The following is an 18568-nucleotide window of genomic DNA, read 5'->3' on the forward strand; positions in this document are numbered from 1 at the left end:
CCTTTTTCTATATGATGGAAGCTAATCAGATGCTTTTTTATGTTAGATTTTGGTCTTTAATATCATACTAGATAGAGGGCATTTCTTTATCTAGTTTAGTACATAGGCTGTAAGATATTTTCAACAGTTTTTCCGTTTATTATTGAGTAAAAAAAAAGGGAAAGATTAAAAAAAAATACATGACACTTGACAGGCTGTGGACTACAAAAAGGCCGCTATTGTAGTTTATAAAGACTACATGAACAACTATGTACAAAAGATTTCTCAAAAATAATATTAAACAAAATATAATGCTCAATAACTACATGCATTTTGACTAAATATCCACTTAATCTCAAAAATATGAGGAAATTAATTTTGCTTCTGAGTTGTACTAAAAGATGAAGGAAAAAATTTGAATTCAGTAGGCAAAGCTTCAAAATTACCAAGTTTAATGATTCCTCAAAAAACTGAAGTTGAAAAAGTATATATATATAAATGTTATATCTTTGCAATACAAAAAAAATAGTTCACTTAAATTTCCATTATATAAAATGTTTCTTTCACTTGAATTTATCCCTTTATGGAACAGGCATTCAAATTTAACTAGTCATGCTAAACATGCTGAACTCAAAATTATTTGTCGGAAGCACCAGATGCAGAAGCAGACAAAAAAAGGACTTCCTGAACCAGAACTAGCCAAAAAAATTGTACTAGTTTTTCGGGTGCTTCTATAGGCTGGTATAGCCTTCAGCATTCTATTGGATAGATTTACTAGTTTCTTGAGAAATGATGTTCCTGGTTCAATGGAATCAGTCATTGTCTGCTCAGAAATAATTCACCACTCTTTCTCTAGCTAAGAAGTAAAGTCTAAACATCAACAAAAAATAAAAAGAAAGAAAGAATGAAACTATTGCATATCGCAACTAACACCAAGCAATGGAAACATAAGAACATTTTGCTCATGCCAGATATGTAGCCAGATATAATGTAAAAATTAGAATTTGTAACCTGAAGCAGACCTATCAAATGAAACAATAGCTGAAGGCCTACATTTAAAATTTGTTTACCCAAATGGACATTATAAATCATGATCTGTCAAGAGAATGCCCTTACACTGTTGTAGCATTGGACTGCTGAGCACCTGTTGGAGGCACAAGAGTGATCTGCACATTCAAATACGAGATTGCAACTTCAAAAAGAGTTGACAGAATGCTCAAAGCAAATTTAAATTATGTACAAGCAAAAACATTTTCTGAAAACTACAGAGAGATAACATTATGTAAGATTTGTCTCGGATGTTGCACCTGGACATCAATTAACCCCAACCCAACTCACCCCTCCCCCAGGACGACTCTTCCTCCATTTTAAATCAGCAAAGGTAAGATGACAAATTAAAAGTAGGCATCGATCACAGAATTTTCATTTCCAAATAGAGTCGCAGCCTTTAATTTTGAGAATAAATAACGACATTACCACCTTGAACAACCTTTATATCAGCACTAACCAGTTTGTATGGGCAACACTTTTTTGTCACAACAAACCATCTAATAAAGGTGCCATGACTTGTGGACTATGTTCATTGATATAAATTCCTACAGTAAACAGATGAGGTTTGTTCCAAGACTGAACCATCAAAAAATGATTGCCTAACATAATCAATTCCACATGAAGGTGGGAATAGGACTTTATGCGGCAAAAAAAATAACTAAAAAAGCCAACTTTTATTGTCACGCCCCGAGCCCGAGGTGCGGCAGACGCCGCACGCCCGCACGGCGGGCCGCACGGGCGCGCAAGGCAGCAGATCATATCAAAGCAGATACAGCTATTCAAAGATGACATAATTATTTAAATTGTTCAAAAGCGGTCTTACAAAATTTCAAAATAGCATATGCCAACATAGTTCAAATGTCCAAACTAATTTAACTAAAATGCCCAATCGAAGAAATCATCGAAAAATCTAACGCACTCCCCAATCCCGTGCGATCAAGCCTCTGGATCTGAAAAACAGAGAAAATAAAATAATGAGCTACACTAGCCCAGTAAGCAACAAAATACCCCAAAGTGGGGTCAGAGCATATCAGATCAAAACACAGGATAATGACTGGAATAAATCATAAATAACATCGTTTTACTGTTTTCAAAACTTATTATCATTTTTCCAAAAACTCAGATACCAGAATCTCAACATGATAGGCTACGGCCACGTAACCCAGTGGCATGGGTTGCACAGAGTGCCAGAAACCACTATTGTTAGTCACCGGTGGAAAAGGTGTCCAGAAACCACTATTCTAATCACCGGTGGCGCGGTGTCGAAACCGGTTCCTCACAGATTACAAGTCGACAGGTCCAACGTATAATCTCCATTGGCGGGGCCAGAACAGAACAGAACAGATCATAGCCATGCTGAGAATACATATATATAAGACAGATTTCATAAATTTCCCAATCATAGTTTACGGATTTCAGAGCATACAACATAATTTTTAAATAAAATTTAACATGCCTGACCATTTTACAGAATACAAAACATTCATCAAAATTTAATCTATTTATCAAATAATTTGGAAATTACACTTGAAGTATTAAGTTACTTCTTCTCGCTTAATCCCTACTTCAGATAGGCGGATCAGGTTCACCTGTTTAAATTTAATTAATTCCTTGTTAATATCAGAACTTTGCAAAATCCAAAAATAATACTATTGGACACGGCCCAACAGGGCCTAGAGTTGGCCCATAATGGGCATGGCCCGATAGGGCCCATATCGGGCACGGTCCAATGGGCCCACATAGACCCAGCTAAATAGAGCCCCCAAGGTTGGCTTCTAATTGGTTCATTTATGCAATAAAATTTATTGCAGGGACTAATACTTAATTTCAGGGTACTATTCTATAAAGCTTGAGTGGACTAAATAAATATGTTGGGGACCATTATATAATAAATCTTTTCTATAGGGATCAAATACAAATTACAGAAGACCCTTTTGTGAAATAATATACTGCCAAGGGCTTAACTGCAAAATTTCATTTATTGGCCAAATGGGTTCGGGTTTCGGGTTCGGGTTCCGGGCTCGGATCTGAACTGGGCCCAAGTTGGGCCCACAAGGGTACTGCCCAACTGGGCCCAACCGGACTGGGCCCAAGTTGGGCCTGCAGCGGACTAAGCCCAAGTTGGGCCTGCAGTGGACTGGGCCCAGCGGCCCATCAAAGTGCTCACGGCCCACAATGGGCCTTCTTCCTTCCCGATCTCCCCAAAGAGGAAACTGCTCAAACACATGAAGGTTATCCAAATGTATCGGTGTTTAAGTGAAAATCATAATATTAATAGCTAGCACTACTCAAATCAAGAATGAAAGAGAAATTTGAAAAAGAATTCCAACAACAAACTTTCCCCAACATTCGCTTAATCATTGCTTTCTTCCATTCTATCTTTTCTCACCAACCAGTCAATGCTGTCATGCTTAATATACCAAAAAGTTACTGTCCAAGAACTCAGAATCCTCAACTCAAAACTCCTTAAAGACATCAAGAGTACCCAGATTTTACATCAGTTAAGTCAAATTGTTATTACAAACAGATGATATACCAAAGTAAAGGCATCATGAAGTTTCATCAAATGCAATATCGCTTTCAGTTTCAGCATGTACCTCATGTATCTCATTTTCATGTGCCACGAAGCATGGATTTGCAATATGATACTGCTCTTCTTCTACACATGTTGTATCAGATTTGTTAGTGCATTCATATTTGACTTCAAGCATATTCCATATTTCCTTAGCAGTTGTGCAAAAGGATATGCAATTAAGTTCACTATCATCTAATGCACAATATAAAATATTCATGGCTTTTGCATTTTGCTGAGCCATTTTCTTATTATGATTAGTGTTTGTGTGTGGACCATTGACTATGATACTCCATAAATCATAATCATGTGCTTGAATAAAAATGCGCATGCGTGCTTTCCAATGTGTGTAGTTTATGCCATTAAATAGTGGAGGTTTATCAATTAATTGTCCCTCTCTAGAAAACTATCTGAGTTGTCATGATCTTTGTCTCTTTGATCGTTAGATTAATAATCAATATTAGAGCACGAGGCTCTGATACCACTTGTTGCCCAAGGTGACAACCCAAGAGGAGGGGTGAATTGGGTTTTCTATCTTTTAAAATGAGCTACAATGTAGAAGATACATATCTCAAATTATAAATTTTGAAAGCCTTCTTGAAAATTCTTATGAAATTCAGAATATGACCTAGTATAAAAGTTTAAACTCCATATAAAATGCTTATATCTTTGCATTTTTGTAATTTTCATTATATGCTTCAAAGATTGCATCATGCTGGAGAATAATTTACTATGATTCTTAGATAAAAACTACAGCCTAAGAAAAATAGAATTAATTTTGATACCTTGATTGTTTACTCCGATACGCATCTGAAACATATCATTTTTTGTCTTATAAGTGTGCTGAAATTGGTCTAAATGATGTGTTCTTCAATGATCTTGATTGCGAACAAATGTTTCTAAATATATGATGTTATTTTGATATTAAAAAGATTTATCGTGCTTCATATATACATTGCTGAAAAACTATGACTAAGAAATTAATATTTTGAATATACACTCCTGCATAATTAAATGCTTCTATCATTAAAAAGAAAAGCTATTCTTAAGAAGAGAGTTAATGATCCTAAAGCTTAAAATATTTCAACTCACTCCAATAATTCTTATAGGAAAGAAAATGTAATTACTTTTGAAAGAAATTTGAGCTTCAAAAGAATTATTTTCTGATTAATATTTCCATACATATTCAAAAAAATTAAGAGGAAACATAATTTGCTCCTGAAAGATTAAAAAGAGTGATTGCTATATATCTTGAAAAATTTTGGATCACTCTACATTCTTGATATTATAGAATTTCAGTTTTATTCACGCTTCACATTAAAATCTGAAATTCATAAAAGAAAAGAGAGTTTGAAGAAAAATACATCTTTTGAGGGGGAGCTTTAAATACTCAATTTTTTTATTAAAAATTATCTTCAAACTCTAAACTCTCAAATGGAATGATTAATTAAGGGGGAGAAAGAAAATTTCAGAGGAAGAGATCATATAGAACTTAATCGTGTAAATTCACAACTAAAGATGAGAGAAAGATACTAAATGTAAAGTTGTATTAAACTTTGTGCTTCATTGAATATCTTTTGAAAGTTGTATTTCCATCTATATTCAACGGTAAATCATTTGTTTCTGAAAATTAATTGAAAATGACTCCATTTGTCTTAGTATCGAAATTTATCTTGGAATCTACTTATGAGTTCTTATTGGGTTGCACTTTGGTATTTCAATCCTGAACCAATTTATTTTAATTGATTTTGATGCTATATCTTTAAAGGAGTAAAAAAAAGTCTTTAAAAGAGCTCTAAAAGAACTTTCAAAACTTTGGATTTTATATATGCTCTAAGATGTATCATAAATTGCATGAAATTCATGTTTTGATATTTGTGCCCCAATTATTTTTTTAAGTTATTAAGAATTAATGATTTAACATGATCTTATGTTTTTCGAGTATATAAGTTTTGATCTTTATCTGTTTTTATACTATCCTCTGAAAATTAATTAGATTGCTCTCATATTGCTATATACTTAATATAATAAAAAAAATTATGAAAAAACTTTCATATGCTATTAAAGATCTTTTTTAAAAAAAAAAGAGGTTGGATTTTCATTCGTGCTTTCATTGAATATCATTCTCGATACTCCTTGAAATAACTTAAAAAAAAATTCTATTTACACTTAATTTAACAACTATCTTTAGAATCTATATTTAGAGATTTTTCTGGCTCACATCTTAAATGTCTCATTTTTAAAGCCAAACTTTTCATCCTTGATTTTGATTCGATCCAATCATAATTTTAAAACTATATTAATTGGCTCTGACCTATGCTCATTATCTTGCCTTAACAGTATTGTCTTGAGTCACATAATTCATATTCTTGCAATAATTTGGCATGCAATGAATGAAATATTATCTTGTGCTTAATATTTCATTATTTTGCAATCTTTTTTATGTTGTCAAAAAGGAGAAAAATATCTGAGTATATGCTCATAATGAAGCACGTTCATTATGATTAGTGTCTTCTAGATTTTGTATTTGTTTTGACCAGTATCTACTCTTTATTATTGTCTGCATTTCTTCTCTAGAATATTATACTTTTGGCAAAGATGATGAAATACATTTTTTCTTTACTCATGATCGTTGTGTCATTACAATACTATCCATTGCTATTCATTCTTTTTGATGATGACAAAAAGGGGGAGAAAGTATAAGAGCGAAACTAGAAGCAAATTCTATAAGAAAGATAATTCTATAAACAAAGACTGTATAAGGAAAAAAATATAAAAGGTATATATTGTATACTTACGGGGGAGACATGTATTATACACTTAAGGGGAGACATTTGACAAAGAGAAAATCTGAATCTGGCACATAATCATAGAGATTTTCCTTGCCTCGATACATAGCTTGAAACTCTTGCTTTAAGGGGGAGCAAAGCTAAAATTCATTGGGCATTCTACTTGGATAAGATAGGGGGAGCTTTTGGTTCATTGATACATTCTCTAAATTGGACTATTTGAAACTTTTACACCAAAAGCATTTCCTATACATTAAACCTTACTTCTCACATGAATATCAATTTGCATATACTCTATGTTTTGTAATCATCAAAAGGGAGAGATTGAGGATCCTAGTGTTATTTTGATGCTTACAAAGCCATTGAGGCCATATGGAAGTGCTAATGCTATTAACTCAATTAATCCAGTACATAAGTGAGTAAGGAAGAAATATTCGATACATCATTGATAAATGACACACCCTCGATACATTCACGATACATTAAGAATAAATGGTCAAAACCACTCTCAAGAATTGATAACGAGATATAATTTGTAATGGAGAATGGTAAAAAGCTCAAGAATCCATTTTGGCAAAGTTTCACGTTAAAAATACCTAAAAGGGCAATTCGGTAATTTCCACTGTTAAGGGTATGAAACTCTATTGTGCCATACATCGTAATTTGCTTGGAATATCATATTGTTGTTTCAATGTGCATAATTAACCTTCAAAGTGCAGAAAAACATGGTTAGAGTCGACCCCAATTAGTTTGGAGTCGACCCCGATACATTGGCACACCTTGGAACGAAGTGGCACGCCTTTGGAACACTTGGCACAGAGTAGGAGTCGACCCTAGAAGAGATGGGGTCGACCCTGGCACGTTTTAGAAATATTCTGGCACATTCTAGCACTTATGGCACGGATGAACAGTACTTGGATCGACCCAAGTGAAAGTTGAGTCGACCCCATCTTCAAGCCTCAAGAAAACAAGTCTCTGGAATCCCTGAGAGGGTCGACCCCAATGGAACTTGAGTCGACCCAACCTTGAGTCGACCCCAAAAAGAGTTGAGTCGACCCTAGTGAAAAACGGCTGAAATATAAGGTTCTGTGTTTCCTAAGAGGGCCGACCCCAATGTAGGATGAGTCGACCCCAGTGAAAGTTGGGTCGACCCCAAGTCTGATGAACAGTGGTTTGAGTCGACCCCAGGAAAGTTTGGGTCGACCCAAGCACGGGCAGAAGCATAACGGCTAGTTGTGCAGAAGTGCTTTTTGGACTCCCAACGGCTATAAACGGCTAGTTTCTTCAATCCAACGGTCCGGGACTATTTGGAGGTTGGAGAAGTATTTAAGAGGGAGTATTCATCAGAGGAAGCAAGCTTTGGAAAATCATCAAGTCCATTCAAGAGAAAACCCTTGCTTCATTCAATTGCTTCATTCAAGAGCCAAAAGAAAGTGGTTGAGCAGATTCCAAGAGACATTAAGAGCTCCACCAATCCTTGAACAGTGAAGCAATCTTGACAAAGAAGAGAAGAGCCTTATTAAAGCGATAACTATATTCTAAACTCTTCTCTGTAGCTTATAATTGTTTTATTTGCTCATTTAGGAGCTTTAGATCCTTGTTCTTTATTCTTGTCGTAAGGTTTGTTGGTGAGCCCGTAAAACCAACATTATAGGTTTGTTGGTGAGCCCGTAAAACCAACGGCATAGATTTGTTGGTGAGCCCGTAAAACCAACGGTATAGGTTTGTTGGTGCGCCCGTAAAACCAATGGTGTAGGTTGTTGGTGATCCCGAAAAACCAAATTGTAAAGGTTTTGGATTGTGATCCCGGAAAACAATCCAACTGTAATCCGAGGGATTATAGTGAATTCCCAAGAAAAGGCTTGGGGAGTGGACGTAGGTGCTTGAGGTGTACCGAACCACTATACATTGTCTTGTTTGTGTTGTGCTTGTTCTTGTATTTATTCTTGCTTTATATTTGATTCTTGCTCTAGGATAAGTTCACACAAGTAACTTAAGAAAGCTTCCACCGCACTTAACTAAGAAAACATTTAAAACACCAAAAATTCAGAAAAACCCAATTCACCCCCTCTTGGGTTGTCACCTTGGGCAACACGAACTAAACTTGGAGGACCAAAAGGATAATTAACTCAAATAAAACAATAAAATGTCAAATAAACTAATATGAAACTAACAAAATGGAAATTTATAATAGAAGGCATCCAAAACCATTATATTGGTTGTCATTTTAATTTGGTGCTATTCCGTAGTCCAAGGTATAATAAAAAATTAATGTACAATTACTTCTATTGTAAGTAAAACAAACTTAAGATATCAAAATGGGGAACTACCATTCCTTTCTTTTCCCGTCAGTCCTACATTTTGTGTGCATAAAATGAAACAGGAATGGTCCCTTATTTTCCAGTCTCCAATTCCCATTCCAACTCTTTGATTCAGGTAACCCTTTTGACATATGAATGTTAATTATAACAAGAGAACATGCCAATGTCTCCATCGTTTGAATTATAACCAGAACCCAATAACCCGATCCAAACCATTTTGACGCTTGAGTCATAGTTGAACACTAATTAGCGGTCAAACCATGTTTCTAACTTAAAATAACCTAGCCCCCTTCAACACCTTGTTGTCTTGTAAAATTACGGATTACAGAGGCCACCCACCGTTCTCTATGATGCCTCTCCATTCCAATATTGCCTCCATTGCCTCTAATGCCTCGCCGCCGCCGCCCTCTCATCAACCTTGCTTCAATTTTTCTTACAATGGAGCCTGTTATGCCTCTTGTCGTGCCTCATCTTCACCAAGTTCTTCTCCTTTCCATGGCATGGTATGCTCTAGCGTTTACCACAATAAAATGATGGCTACAACAAGATCTCTAGGTGTGGCCTCCTCATCGGGCTACCACGAGACACGAGTATAGAAGAGATGGAGATTAAACTTCTCCAGCATCAACCACCGTGGTGATGGTTGAAGGAAAATATAAGATCTGGTGAGAAATGGAAATGGTGCCCATAAGATGAAAGAGATCGAAGAGTTATTTTTCCTTTTATTTTACCTCTTCATTTGTTAACATATGCAAATCATTCCATGTGACTTAAGCGGTTCACACATTGAACATCCTAGCATAGTAGTTCGCATAGGTTTTCCATATCTTTGGATTTTACATCCACCTAATAGTTCGACATGAATGGGTGGCGAGTCAATTCTAACATCAAGATCCTCAAAAAAACAATACAATGTTTCAGTTTCACAAACAGGTCGGGACAACCTATGATCCAACCTAGTCCACACTTAGGCATGATTGAACCCAATCATGGTCTGCCGTACCGGTCCGGCCTGGACCGGTACCGGATCAGCGTGGAATCCTCCGGTACCGGTAGTTTATTGTTGAAGAACCGGAGAAACAGTTCGGACCGGTACGCCACCGGTTCGGACCGGTACACCACCGGTACGGGACCGGTACGCCACCGGTACGCCGACCGGTACCGGTACGGCGGACCTTGAACCCAATATTTTGATCAGATTTGAAAAATGGCTTTTTCCATTATCAGTTTGGCTATGGGTTGCTCCTTTTCTCTAATCCTAGCCATGTATAAAATAGGTCAAAAATTGGATGAACTAGCCTGACCGGGCATGGTCCAATCCTACTCAAGCTAAAGAACCATGACTTCAAAACACCTAACGTTTCTATCATGTATCATGTTGCCATGTGTTGGGACTTTAAAATACCTAACCTTTCTATCACATCCCGTTGCCATGTCTTGGTTTGGACTTTGGAGTTTAGATATTGAGGCTATATTATTTATAGGTTGATGGCTCAGTTATGCTTGAACTGCATCCTTGTTAACAACACTAGTGGAAGCATTTCACACCAACATCCTTTCTTAGTTCTATCCACTGGTTATCCCATCACTATTAATTTTCCTTCTAAATAGAATGAATAGTGTGCTCTTCTTTTATCTTGCATCGAAGCTGAACCTGAATACCATATGTTGGGTTTGGGTCATGCATGACTTGCCCCAATATGAATGACCAGATGGGTCACAAAAAAATTTCCAAGAACCTGACCAAACCCAACCCTATTAGCCAAGGGGTTTAGTATAGGTCTAAAATTTTGACGTGAAAGGAACCAAGTCAAGTCTGGTTACTCTGGAGGCATTGACTCCAACATTTAATAAGATAAATTTGTTGCAGAACCAAAAAAAAAAAGATAAAAACTAAAGAAGGCAATGCAGAGTAAACATTAGAACAAGCTAGATAAGGCTATCAATATTATCATTACGATTATAAAGAATTAAATTTTTAGTCAACGAGCAATTTTACAAATTCTTAAGAAAAATAAATGAAAGATTTTAAAGCACAAATGCAACAAGACGAAAAAGGGAAAACGCAATCACTTGAAATCTGAATATTTTACTGGGCAAGGAGATAAGCTGATAACACTTCCAGGTACAAAATAGCATACCGTCTAAAACGCAAAAAAGAGAAAAAAATGATAACAATAACAGCACTATGATCGTTGGATAAAAAAGAGCAAGGTTCATCGTACTGATCGGTACCGTACTGTATTGGTACCAAAATGGTACATAGTCTCGAACCAAACTGGTACGAACAACACTATAATAGGATGGTATGGGGTCTGGAAGCGAGACAGCGAACCTTAATCAGAGAGCAAAACATACAAAAAATTACAATATAAATTAATATGCACCTGAGTAACCTGAGTAGAAATTTCCTGCTTATTAACAGAAAGGAGCTCATTTTCACCCATAACATTCACCAAAGTTTTTGTTCTAGAAGGACCTGTTCTTTCTTGTTTTCTGTGTAACCAACACCATACTGAAAAAGCAGAAACTAAGAGAAAATACAAAATTGCTAATGAAACATCCAAACATTTGACCTGCCAGCAACAAAAGATAAATGTGTTAAATCAGAAAGGACAACAGATGAGACAATCTAAAATGAATCACAAATTACAGAATTTTTACTGGAAAAAAAAAATCATAACATTTATTATATATGAAAAAAATGAGGTAGAAAGATGTAAACTTACAAATGGTTTTACAAACAAAATCCCAAGAATACCTATTGTTTCAGATGTCAACTGTGTAAAGTTAATTGTCCCAACCGTTTTTAGTGTTACTGAATAAAATGTAGACTTGTCACTCCAAAACTATCAAATTTATATATTTTTAGATAAGGCATTCAAGTGGACAGCATAACAATTCTACTGTTTCAGGCTCAAAATGGGAGGTGGATTTACCCTTGACTAGTTTCCTCGTTGGACTGCACCAATATATCATCCATGTAGCATCATTGTTGACAAAAGACCTAGTTATATCCTTGTTAGTTAGAGATCCATTAAATTGTTGAAATCAACTGTAAGATTCAGTGGTAACTGAATCACGTCCAAAATTTGAGGAAAGATAGTCAGATGCTTGCACAATGTTGCAGGACTCACATTTAGGGGCAAATTACTCTCATCTATATACACAATTACAATGGTAACAAGCCCCTATGCATTGTTTCTGACGACAATAGAAATAGAAATAACTTATGGCATACATAATTGGGTATAAATTATCTTTGACTCTACTGCTCAAATTAACATCAGATCAATGAGCAAGGATTTGCTAACAAAATCTTTAGAATGCATGGCAGTATGGGTCTTCTTGAAAAACATAGGAGATGAGTAAAAGGTACAAGGATAAAATTAGCGGCAAAATGCAGCAATCAACCTAAATATGTTTTTGTCCACTTATGTAAAACATAGATTATCCAACAGTATGGATTGCAATAATGCGATAACGACATAAGAGAGAAGAATTGCTAAAGGCAACACTCATTTGCAAGAGATGACAAAACAAATCACCATCTCACACAGCAGCAGCATAAGTTAGGGAACAATATACACTGCCTAAGCACTACAGTGGAGATGGCCATGTCTAGCTTCTTGCTCTTCCAATAGATAAGAATCTCTAGAGAATGATATAGAAGCTCATGGTGGAATGTCAATCAACAAGATTACCTGAAGATCAGCATCAGAGTAAGCATGAAGCACCAGAGCCGATCTGGTAACAAAGCAGACAGATTAACTAAGTTGTCAGTCATCATGTAACAAGGATCCGACCGAGAAGCTACCTATTCGAATAACCCCCTCCCCTCTCTCTTCCTTCTGGTTTAAAGGTAGGAAGGCCCGAGAAGCTACCTATTCGAATAACCCCCTTCCCCACGGTGAAAGACACGTTGATTCAGCATGATTGAAGAAGAATCCGACCGTAAATAAGGTATGCTTCCTCTTCCCTATCTCATTTTCTCTTTTTTTAAAATACCAAAATATATCTTAAAATTTGCAAAATAAGAAGAGATCATACTAAAATTTTTGATTTTGGCTTAATTTTATGTATGTTGTAAATCTATGGATGATCTACACGATCACATAAAAATTTTTAATTGTAGGATTATATATAATTTTTAAAAATTAAATAATTTTTGGATTGAAAAATAAAAAAATAAAATAAAATTCAAAAAAAAATAGATGTATCAAATTCCGAGTTGTATATTGGATCCTGCTATCCGTAGCCACATGCAGCTTATAACCCATACAAATATGGATATAAATATGGTGTATTTGAGACATCGTCTAGATGCTACCCTACGCAGCCTAGAGCATCTTACGAGTCAGATTTTGCTACCAACATATTTGGATGAGCTCCTCTACAGTCGTATTATCGGCCAGAGGACACCTCAGAGCTAAAACTTCAGCGAGAGAACCGAAAGTGCTTATAACCTAGAGTACGCTCCTTATAGGATGAACATACAAAACTACAATGCAGCTTAGTTAGAGGGATGGGCTAAGGTGCCTCTTAACTATGCTAACGATCCGAATATCTACGAGAGGCATCATCACTCGATGAGATTTTAGAAATCGGTATGTTTACTGTATTATATATATATTAATTAATTATATTATTTTATATTTTTATGAAATATTATTTTAGATATCAGAGTAACATGAAGAACCAGAGCCGATCTGGTAACAAAGCAGACAGATTAACTAAGTTGTCGGTCATCATGTAACTTTCAGATCAAAACAAATATTGACCTTAACACATCAGGATAAATTGAATCTTATTGTAAATTGGATGATCCTCAAATCCAAGGTTTGCCGAACCAGGCCGAACTGGTCAAAGTGGCAAACAAATATTGACCTTAACACATCAAGACAAATTGAATCTTATAGTAAACTATATGAACCTCAAATCCAAGGTTGGTTGAACCGGGCCGAACCGGTAGGGGACCAAGTTTGATTCACCTATTTTTTTTGAAGCTGGCTCCAAACTAGCCGGAACCGGTCCAAACCGATAGGAACACCCCGGACCGGTCCCGAATTGATAGGAACTAGTCGGAACAAGCTGGAACCAATCGTGAACCGCAAAAACTCAGTCCGAACCGGCCAACTCCGTGCAGAACCGGTGCGAACCAGAACTGTTTCCGAACCTGCCTTCCTCCCCTCTTCTTTTGTTTTAAACGAACCCTATTCACGAAGTTTCTGAAGCCTTTCCAAACTATTCAAAGACCCCCTTCCCTATAGTGAAAAAACACGTTGATTCAACACCATTGAAAGAAGATCCAACCCTAAATAAGATATGCTTCTTCTCCCCTATCTCATTTTTTTTATTTCTTGGACGTCAAAAAATACCTTGAAATTTGCAAAATACGGAGAGATCATGCCAAAATTTTTGGTTTTGGCCTAATTTTATGATATGTTGTAGATCTATAGATGATCTATAAAATCACATAAAAATTTTTAATTTTTAAATTACACATAATTTTAAAAATTAAAAATATATTTTTTTTATTTTAAAATAAAATAGTAAATAATAAAATAAAATTCAAAAAAAATATAAATCAGAAGCATATTTGGGCCATGCAAACTATTCTCTAGCTAAATTTGTTGTGCATTTATTTAAGTTTTGATGTGATCATTTAGATAGGAGTCTAAGCCTAAATTTTAAAAAAAAATTAAGAAATAAGTAGCCTTTGATGCATACCCATGGGCCTGAACAATATATGTAGCATCCATAATAGGGTTCTATATGGATCTGAGATCAAATTAATTTTTAAAAATTTAGATTCAAAAGTTATTTTTTTAATTAAAAATAATTAAAAATACATAAAAATTAAATAGTACATAATACATATTTCAAAAGTATTTTTTGAAGTAAAAAACATATTTTTCTGAATTTATGGTATTTAAACATATTTTTTAATTTAAAAATTATTATAAATAAATAAATAAATATAAAAAATTAGCACTATGTATTAGATAAATTAATGCATTTTCTAAGGTAAAAAATATTATCTTAATCGTAACAAAATTTGCTATTTTAAATAATTGATAAACTGATATACCTAATAAACCTGCAGGAATGGAACCATAAAGAAAAAAACTACAATGCTGCTTGGTTAGAGGGATAGGCTGATGTACCTCCTGACTATGCTAATGATCCAGATATGTACGAGAGACATCTCCACTCGACGAAAATTTAAATATCAGTATGTATATTGTAATTTAAATATATGTAATGATTATATTATTTTATATTTTCTACCTTAGTAATTGATTTTGGAAAATGTCATGCTTTTTGTCGCATGACAACATCTCATTAATTATTTTATATTTTGTAATAATTTTAAAACAACAAAATGCATCATTTAGGTTATACCGGATCATAGAAACATCAAATTATACTTAAAATCATTGAAAAAAGTTGAAAATAATCAAACTTTATTAACTTAAACAAAAATAGATGTTGATTACCAATTAATCAAATTTAAAAAACTTAAAAAAAGAATTTTGGGTACCACGTATTGGTATGGTACCGAACTAGTTACCGAATGACCTGCCCGCCACCGGTACGGATCCCGAAACTAGTTCGGCAGACCTTGGCCCAAATCATATCGTGAGTTAGGTTTCCAGCAATCAAAAATGGTATAACACTATTAGTATTTCATGTCCTAAAATGATTGGTTGTCTTGGCTCCTAAATCCATTATTCACAATTTGAGTGAACATTCGTATAATGTAATAAATGATAGCAAAAGAATCTTTAGTATAAACTTTCAAGCAATTTGAAAAGACATTTGGTCAATCAAAGAATGATAAAAAATAAGATCTAGAATTGTATAGACTGAAACTTATACCAATAGTTCAATTATAACTTTAATAAGAACAAGGTTTGCCAAACCGGGCCCAAATCGGGTCGAGCCGCCCGGTGGGGACCAGGTCGGTTCACCTTTTTTTTTGGAATCGATCGCGAACCGGCCAGAACTGTCGCGAACCACACGGACTCGATCCAAACTAGCCAGTTCTATGCGGAACTGGTGCGAACCAAATGGTTGGCACCAAGTCGGATCGGTTCTGAACCAACCCCCTCCCCTCTCTCTTCCTTCTGGTTTAAAGGTAGGAAGGCCCGAGAAGCTACCTATTCGAATAACCCCCTTCCCCACGGTGAAAGACATCGTTGATCCAGCATGATTGAAGAAGAATCCGACCGTAAATAAGGTATGCTTCCTCTTCCCTATCTAATTATCTTCCTTGGCAAGTCGACCGGAGGGATTCATCCATTCATGCAGTCAGTAGTCAAATCATTTTCTCTTTTTTTTAAAATACCAAAATATATCTTAAAATTTGCAAAATAAGAAGAGATCATACTAAAATGTTTGATTTTGGCTTAATTTTATGTATGTTGTAAATCTATGGATGATCTACACGATCACATAAAATTTTTAATTGTAGGATTATATATAATTTTAAAAATTAAATAATTTTTGGATTGAAAAATAAAAAAATAAAATAAAATTCAAAAAAAATAGATGTATCAAATTCCGAGTTGTATATTGGATCCTGCTATCCGTAGCCACATGCAGCTTATAACCCATACAAATATGGATATAAATATGGTGTATTTGAGACATCGTCTAGATGCTACCCTACGCAGCCTAGAGCATCTTACGAGTCAGATTTTGCTACCAACATATTTGGATGAGCTCCTCTACAGTCGTATTATCGGCCAGAGGACACCTCAGAGCTAAAACTTCAGCGAGAGAACCAAAAGTGCTTGTAACCTAGAGTACGTTCCTTATAGGATGAACATACAAAACTACAATGCAGCTTAGTTAGAGGGATGGGCTAAGGTGCCTCTTAACTATACTAACGATCTGAATATCTACGAGAGGCATCATCACTCGATGAGATTTTAGATATCGGTATGTTTATTGTATCATATATATATAATTAATTAAATTATTTTATATTTTTTACCTCACTAGTTGATTTTAGAATATTTCATATTGCTTCTTGTAACATACAATATTTTACTAATCATTTTAAATTTTGTATTACTTTAAAACAACAAAATGCATCATTAAGTTATACCAGGATCATAGCAACATCATAAAATATCAAATTATACTTAAAATCATTGTAAAAGTTGAAAAAATCAATTACCAATTAATCAAACTAGAAAACATTTAAAAAAATTGGTATGCCAGTTCCGGCCCGCCGATCGATCGGTAGTCCAAGGATTGCCGAACCAGGCCGAACCGGATCAAACCGGGCCGTACGGCTTGGTTCAAGCCGAATCGAGCCAACCCGGTCCCATACCGAGTTTGTTCGCTATAGGAAAATAGTTCCACCCCATAGGGGTCGGAACCTCAATAATTCCAGCCGAAACCGGTAATTTTTAGCCGGTTCCGTCCGGTTCGACTCAGACTCGGTGGCTACTATCCTACGTACCTCAGAGCATCTCACGGGTCGGATTTTTGCTACCGGCATAGTCGGATGGTCCCCTCTACAGCCGTATTATCAACTAAGAACACCTCAAAAGCTAGAACTTCAGCGAGAGATCCGAAAGTGCTTATAACTCGACACACATTCCTTATGAGATGAACATATAAGACTCCAATATCGCTTGGACAGAGGGATGGGTTGATGTGCTTTCTGATTATGCTGATGATTTGGATATCTACGAGAGGTATCGCCACTCGACTCGATTTTAAATATCATTATGTATGTCTGTTGGACTTTAAAAGTATGTAATTTGATTGTATCTTGGTTTGAAGATATTTTATGTTGTTCATTTTATGATTTATATCATTTTAAAAGCAATAAGATGCATCATCTAGCTTAAACTGGAATCCTAGAAACATCAGAAAGCATCAAAAAAAATATCAGATTAGACTTAAATTCATAAAAGATCGAAAAGAGAGAACTCCAAAAACAAAAATTAGGGTGCCGGTGCGTGAACCGGCACCAACTAGTTCGGTACCGGTTTGGTCCGAACCGATACCGATCTGTATCGGTCAAGCGTGAACCGACACTAACCAGTTCAATACCGGTTCGGTTCAGTCTGAACTAGTACCAAACTGTATCGGGAGCTGACCGGTACAGCACTCGGTACCGGTTCGACGATCCTTGACCGATACGGATCCCGGTTCGATCAAGAAACAAAGTTAGCTTTGAAGTAGCACTAGATTTGGATCTTAGTTAACAAATGAATTGGGGATATAACTGGTATATTGGAATGAATGTTTAAGTTATGACTTAAAGCATAAGTGATAAATCAACCTGCAATAGAAATGAGACTAGGATTTGACTCGGTCTATAATAAGATAAGAATTGAAATAAATCAACCTACAGTTATTGAGATTGTTGAAATAGAAAATCAAGAATGTATTTTTGGACATCCAAAGTAAGTGATTTGGAAGATTAACTTTTTCTTTAAGTTTCATGAAGAAGTGGATCTAAGTCTTTAGTAAGGAATTTGTTGCACTAAGAGCTACAAAAAAAGATTGGGCCAAAAAATATTACCTCATGTTCACGAAACAAGGTATGATCCTAGACAAGAAGGTCAACATTATGATAAGATCTAGTCATGGTTGAGGTTGTGATTTGACATCTTACATAGGCACACACATCCAGCTTCATAATGAATTGGATATATGTCAGAAACTTGGATACTAATGAAGTTCCTTCGTTGCAGCTTTCAGCGATTGGTCAACAGTTGGACTCTTCCAACAATGAGTTTTCACTCTCCAATTTGACACTAGAAATTGGTCGAGGATGTAAGTGTTGAATCAACTTTGGAAAAATGTTAATTTTCTTATACCCTTAGGTC

General features: G+C 35.4%; 1 protein-coding gene across 1 annotated transcript in view; it reads right to left on the reverse strand.

The window, feature by feature from the left end:
- Positions 1-18568, reverse strand: part of LOC103716598 (NPC intracellular cholesterol transporter 1-like) — a 244943-nt gene that overhangs the window by 219446 nt on the left and 6929 nt on the right. Inside the window, exons 6-7 of the mRNA XM_039118113.1 lie at positions 11099-11287; positions 1096-1145 (exon numbers count right to left, since the gene is read on the reverse strand). Of these exons, the coding sequence (XP_038974041.1) occupies positions 1096-1145; positions 11099-11287 (239 nt within the window). The remainder of the gene's footprint in view (positions 1-1095; positions 1146-11098; positions 11288-18568) is intronic.

This window comes from Phoenix dactylifera, unplaced genomic scaffold (genome assembly GCF_009389715.1).
Source record: "Phoenix dactylifera cultivar Barhee BC4 unplaced genomic scaffold, palm_55x_up_171113_PBpolish2nd_filt_p 000309F, whole genome shotgun sequence".
Taxonomy (NCBI): domain Eukaryota; kingdom Viridiplantae; phylum Streptophyta; class Magnoliopsida; order Arecales; family Arecaceae; genus Phoenix; species Phoenix dactylifera.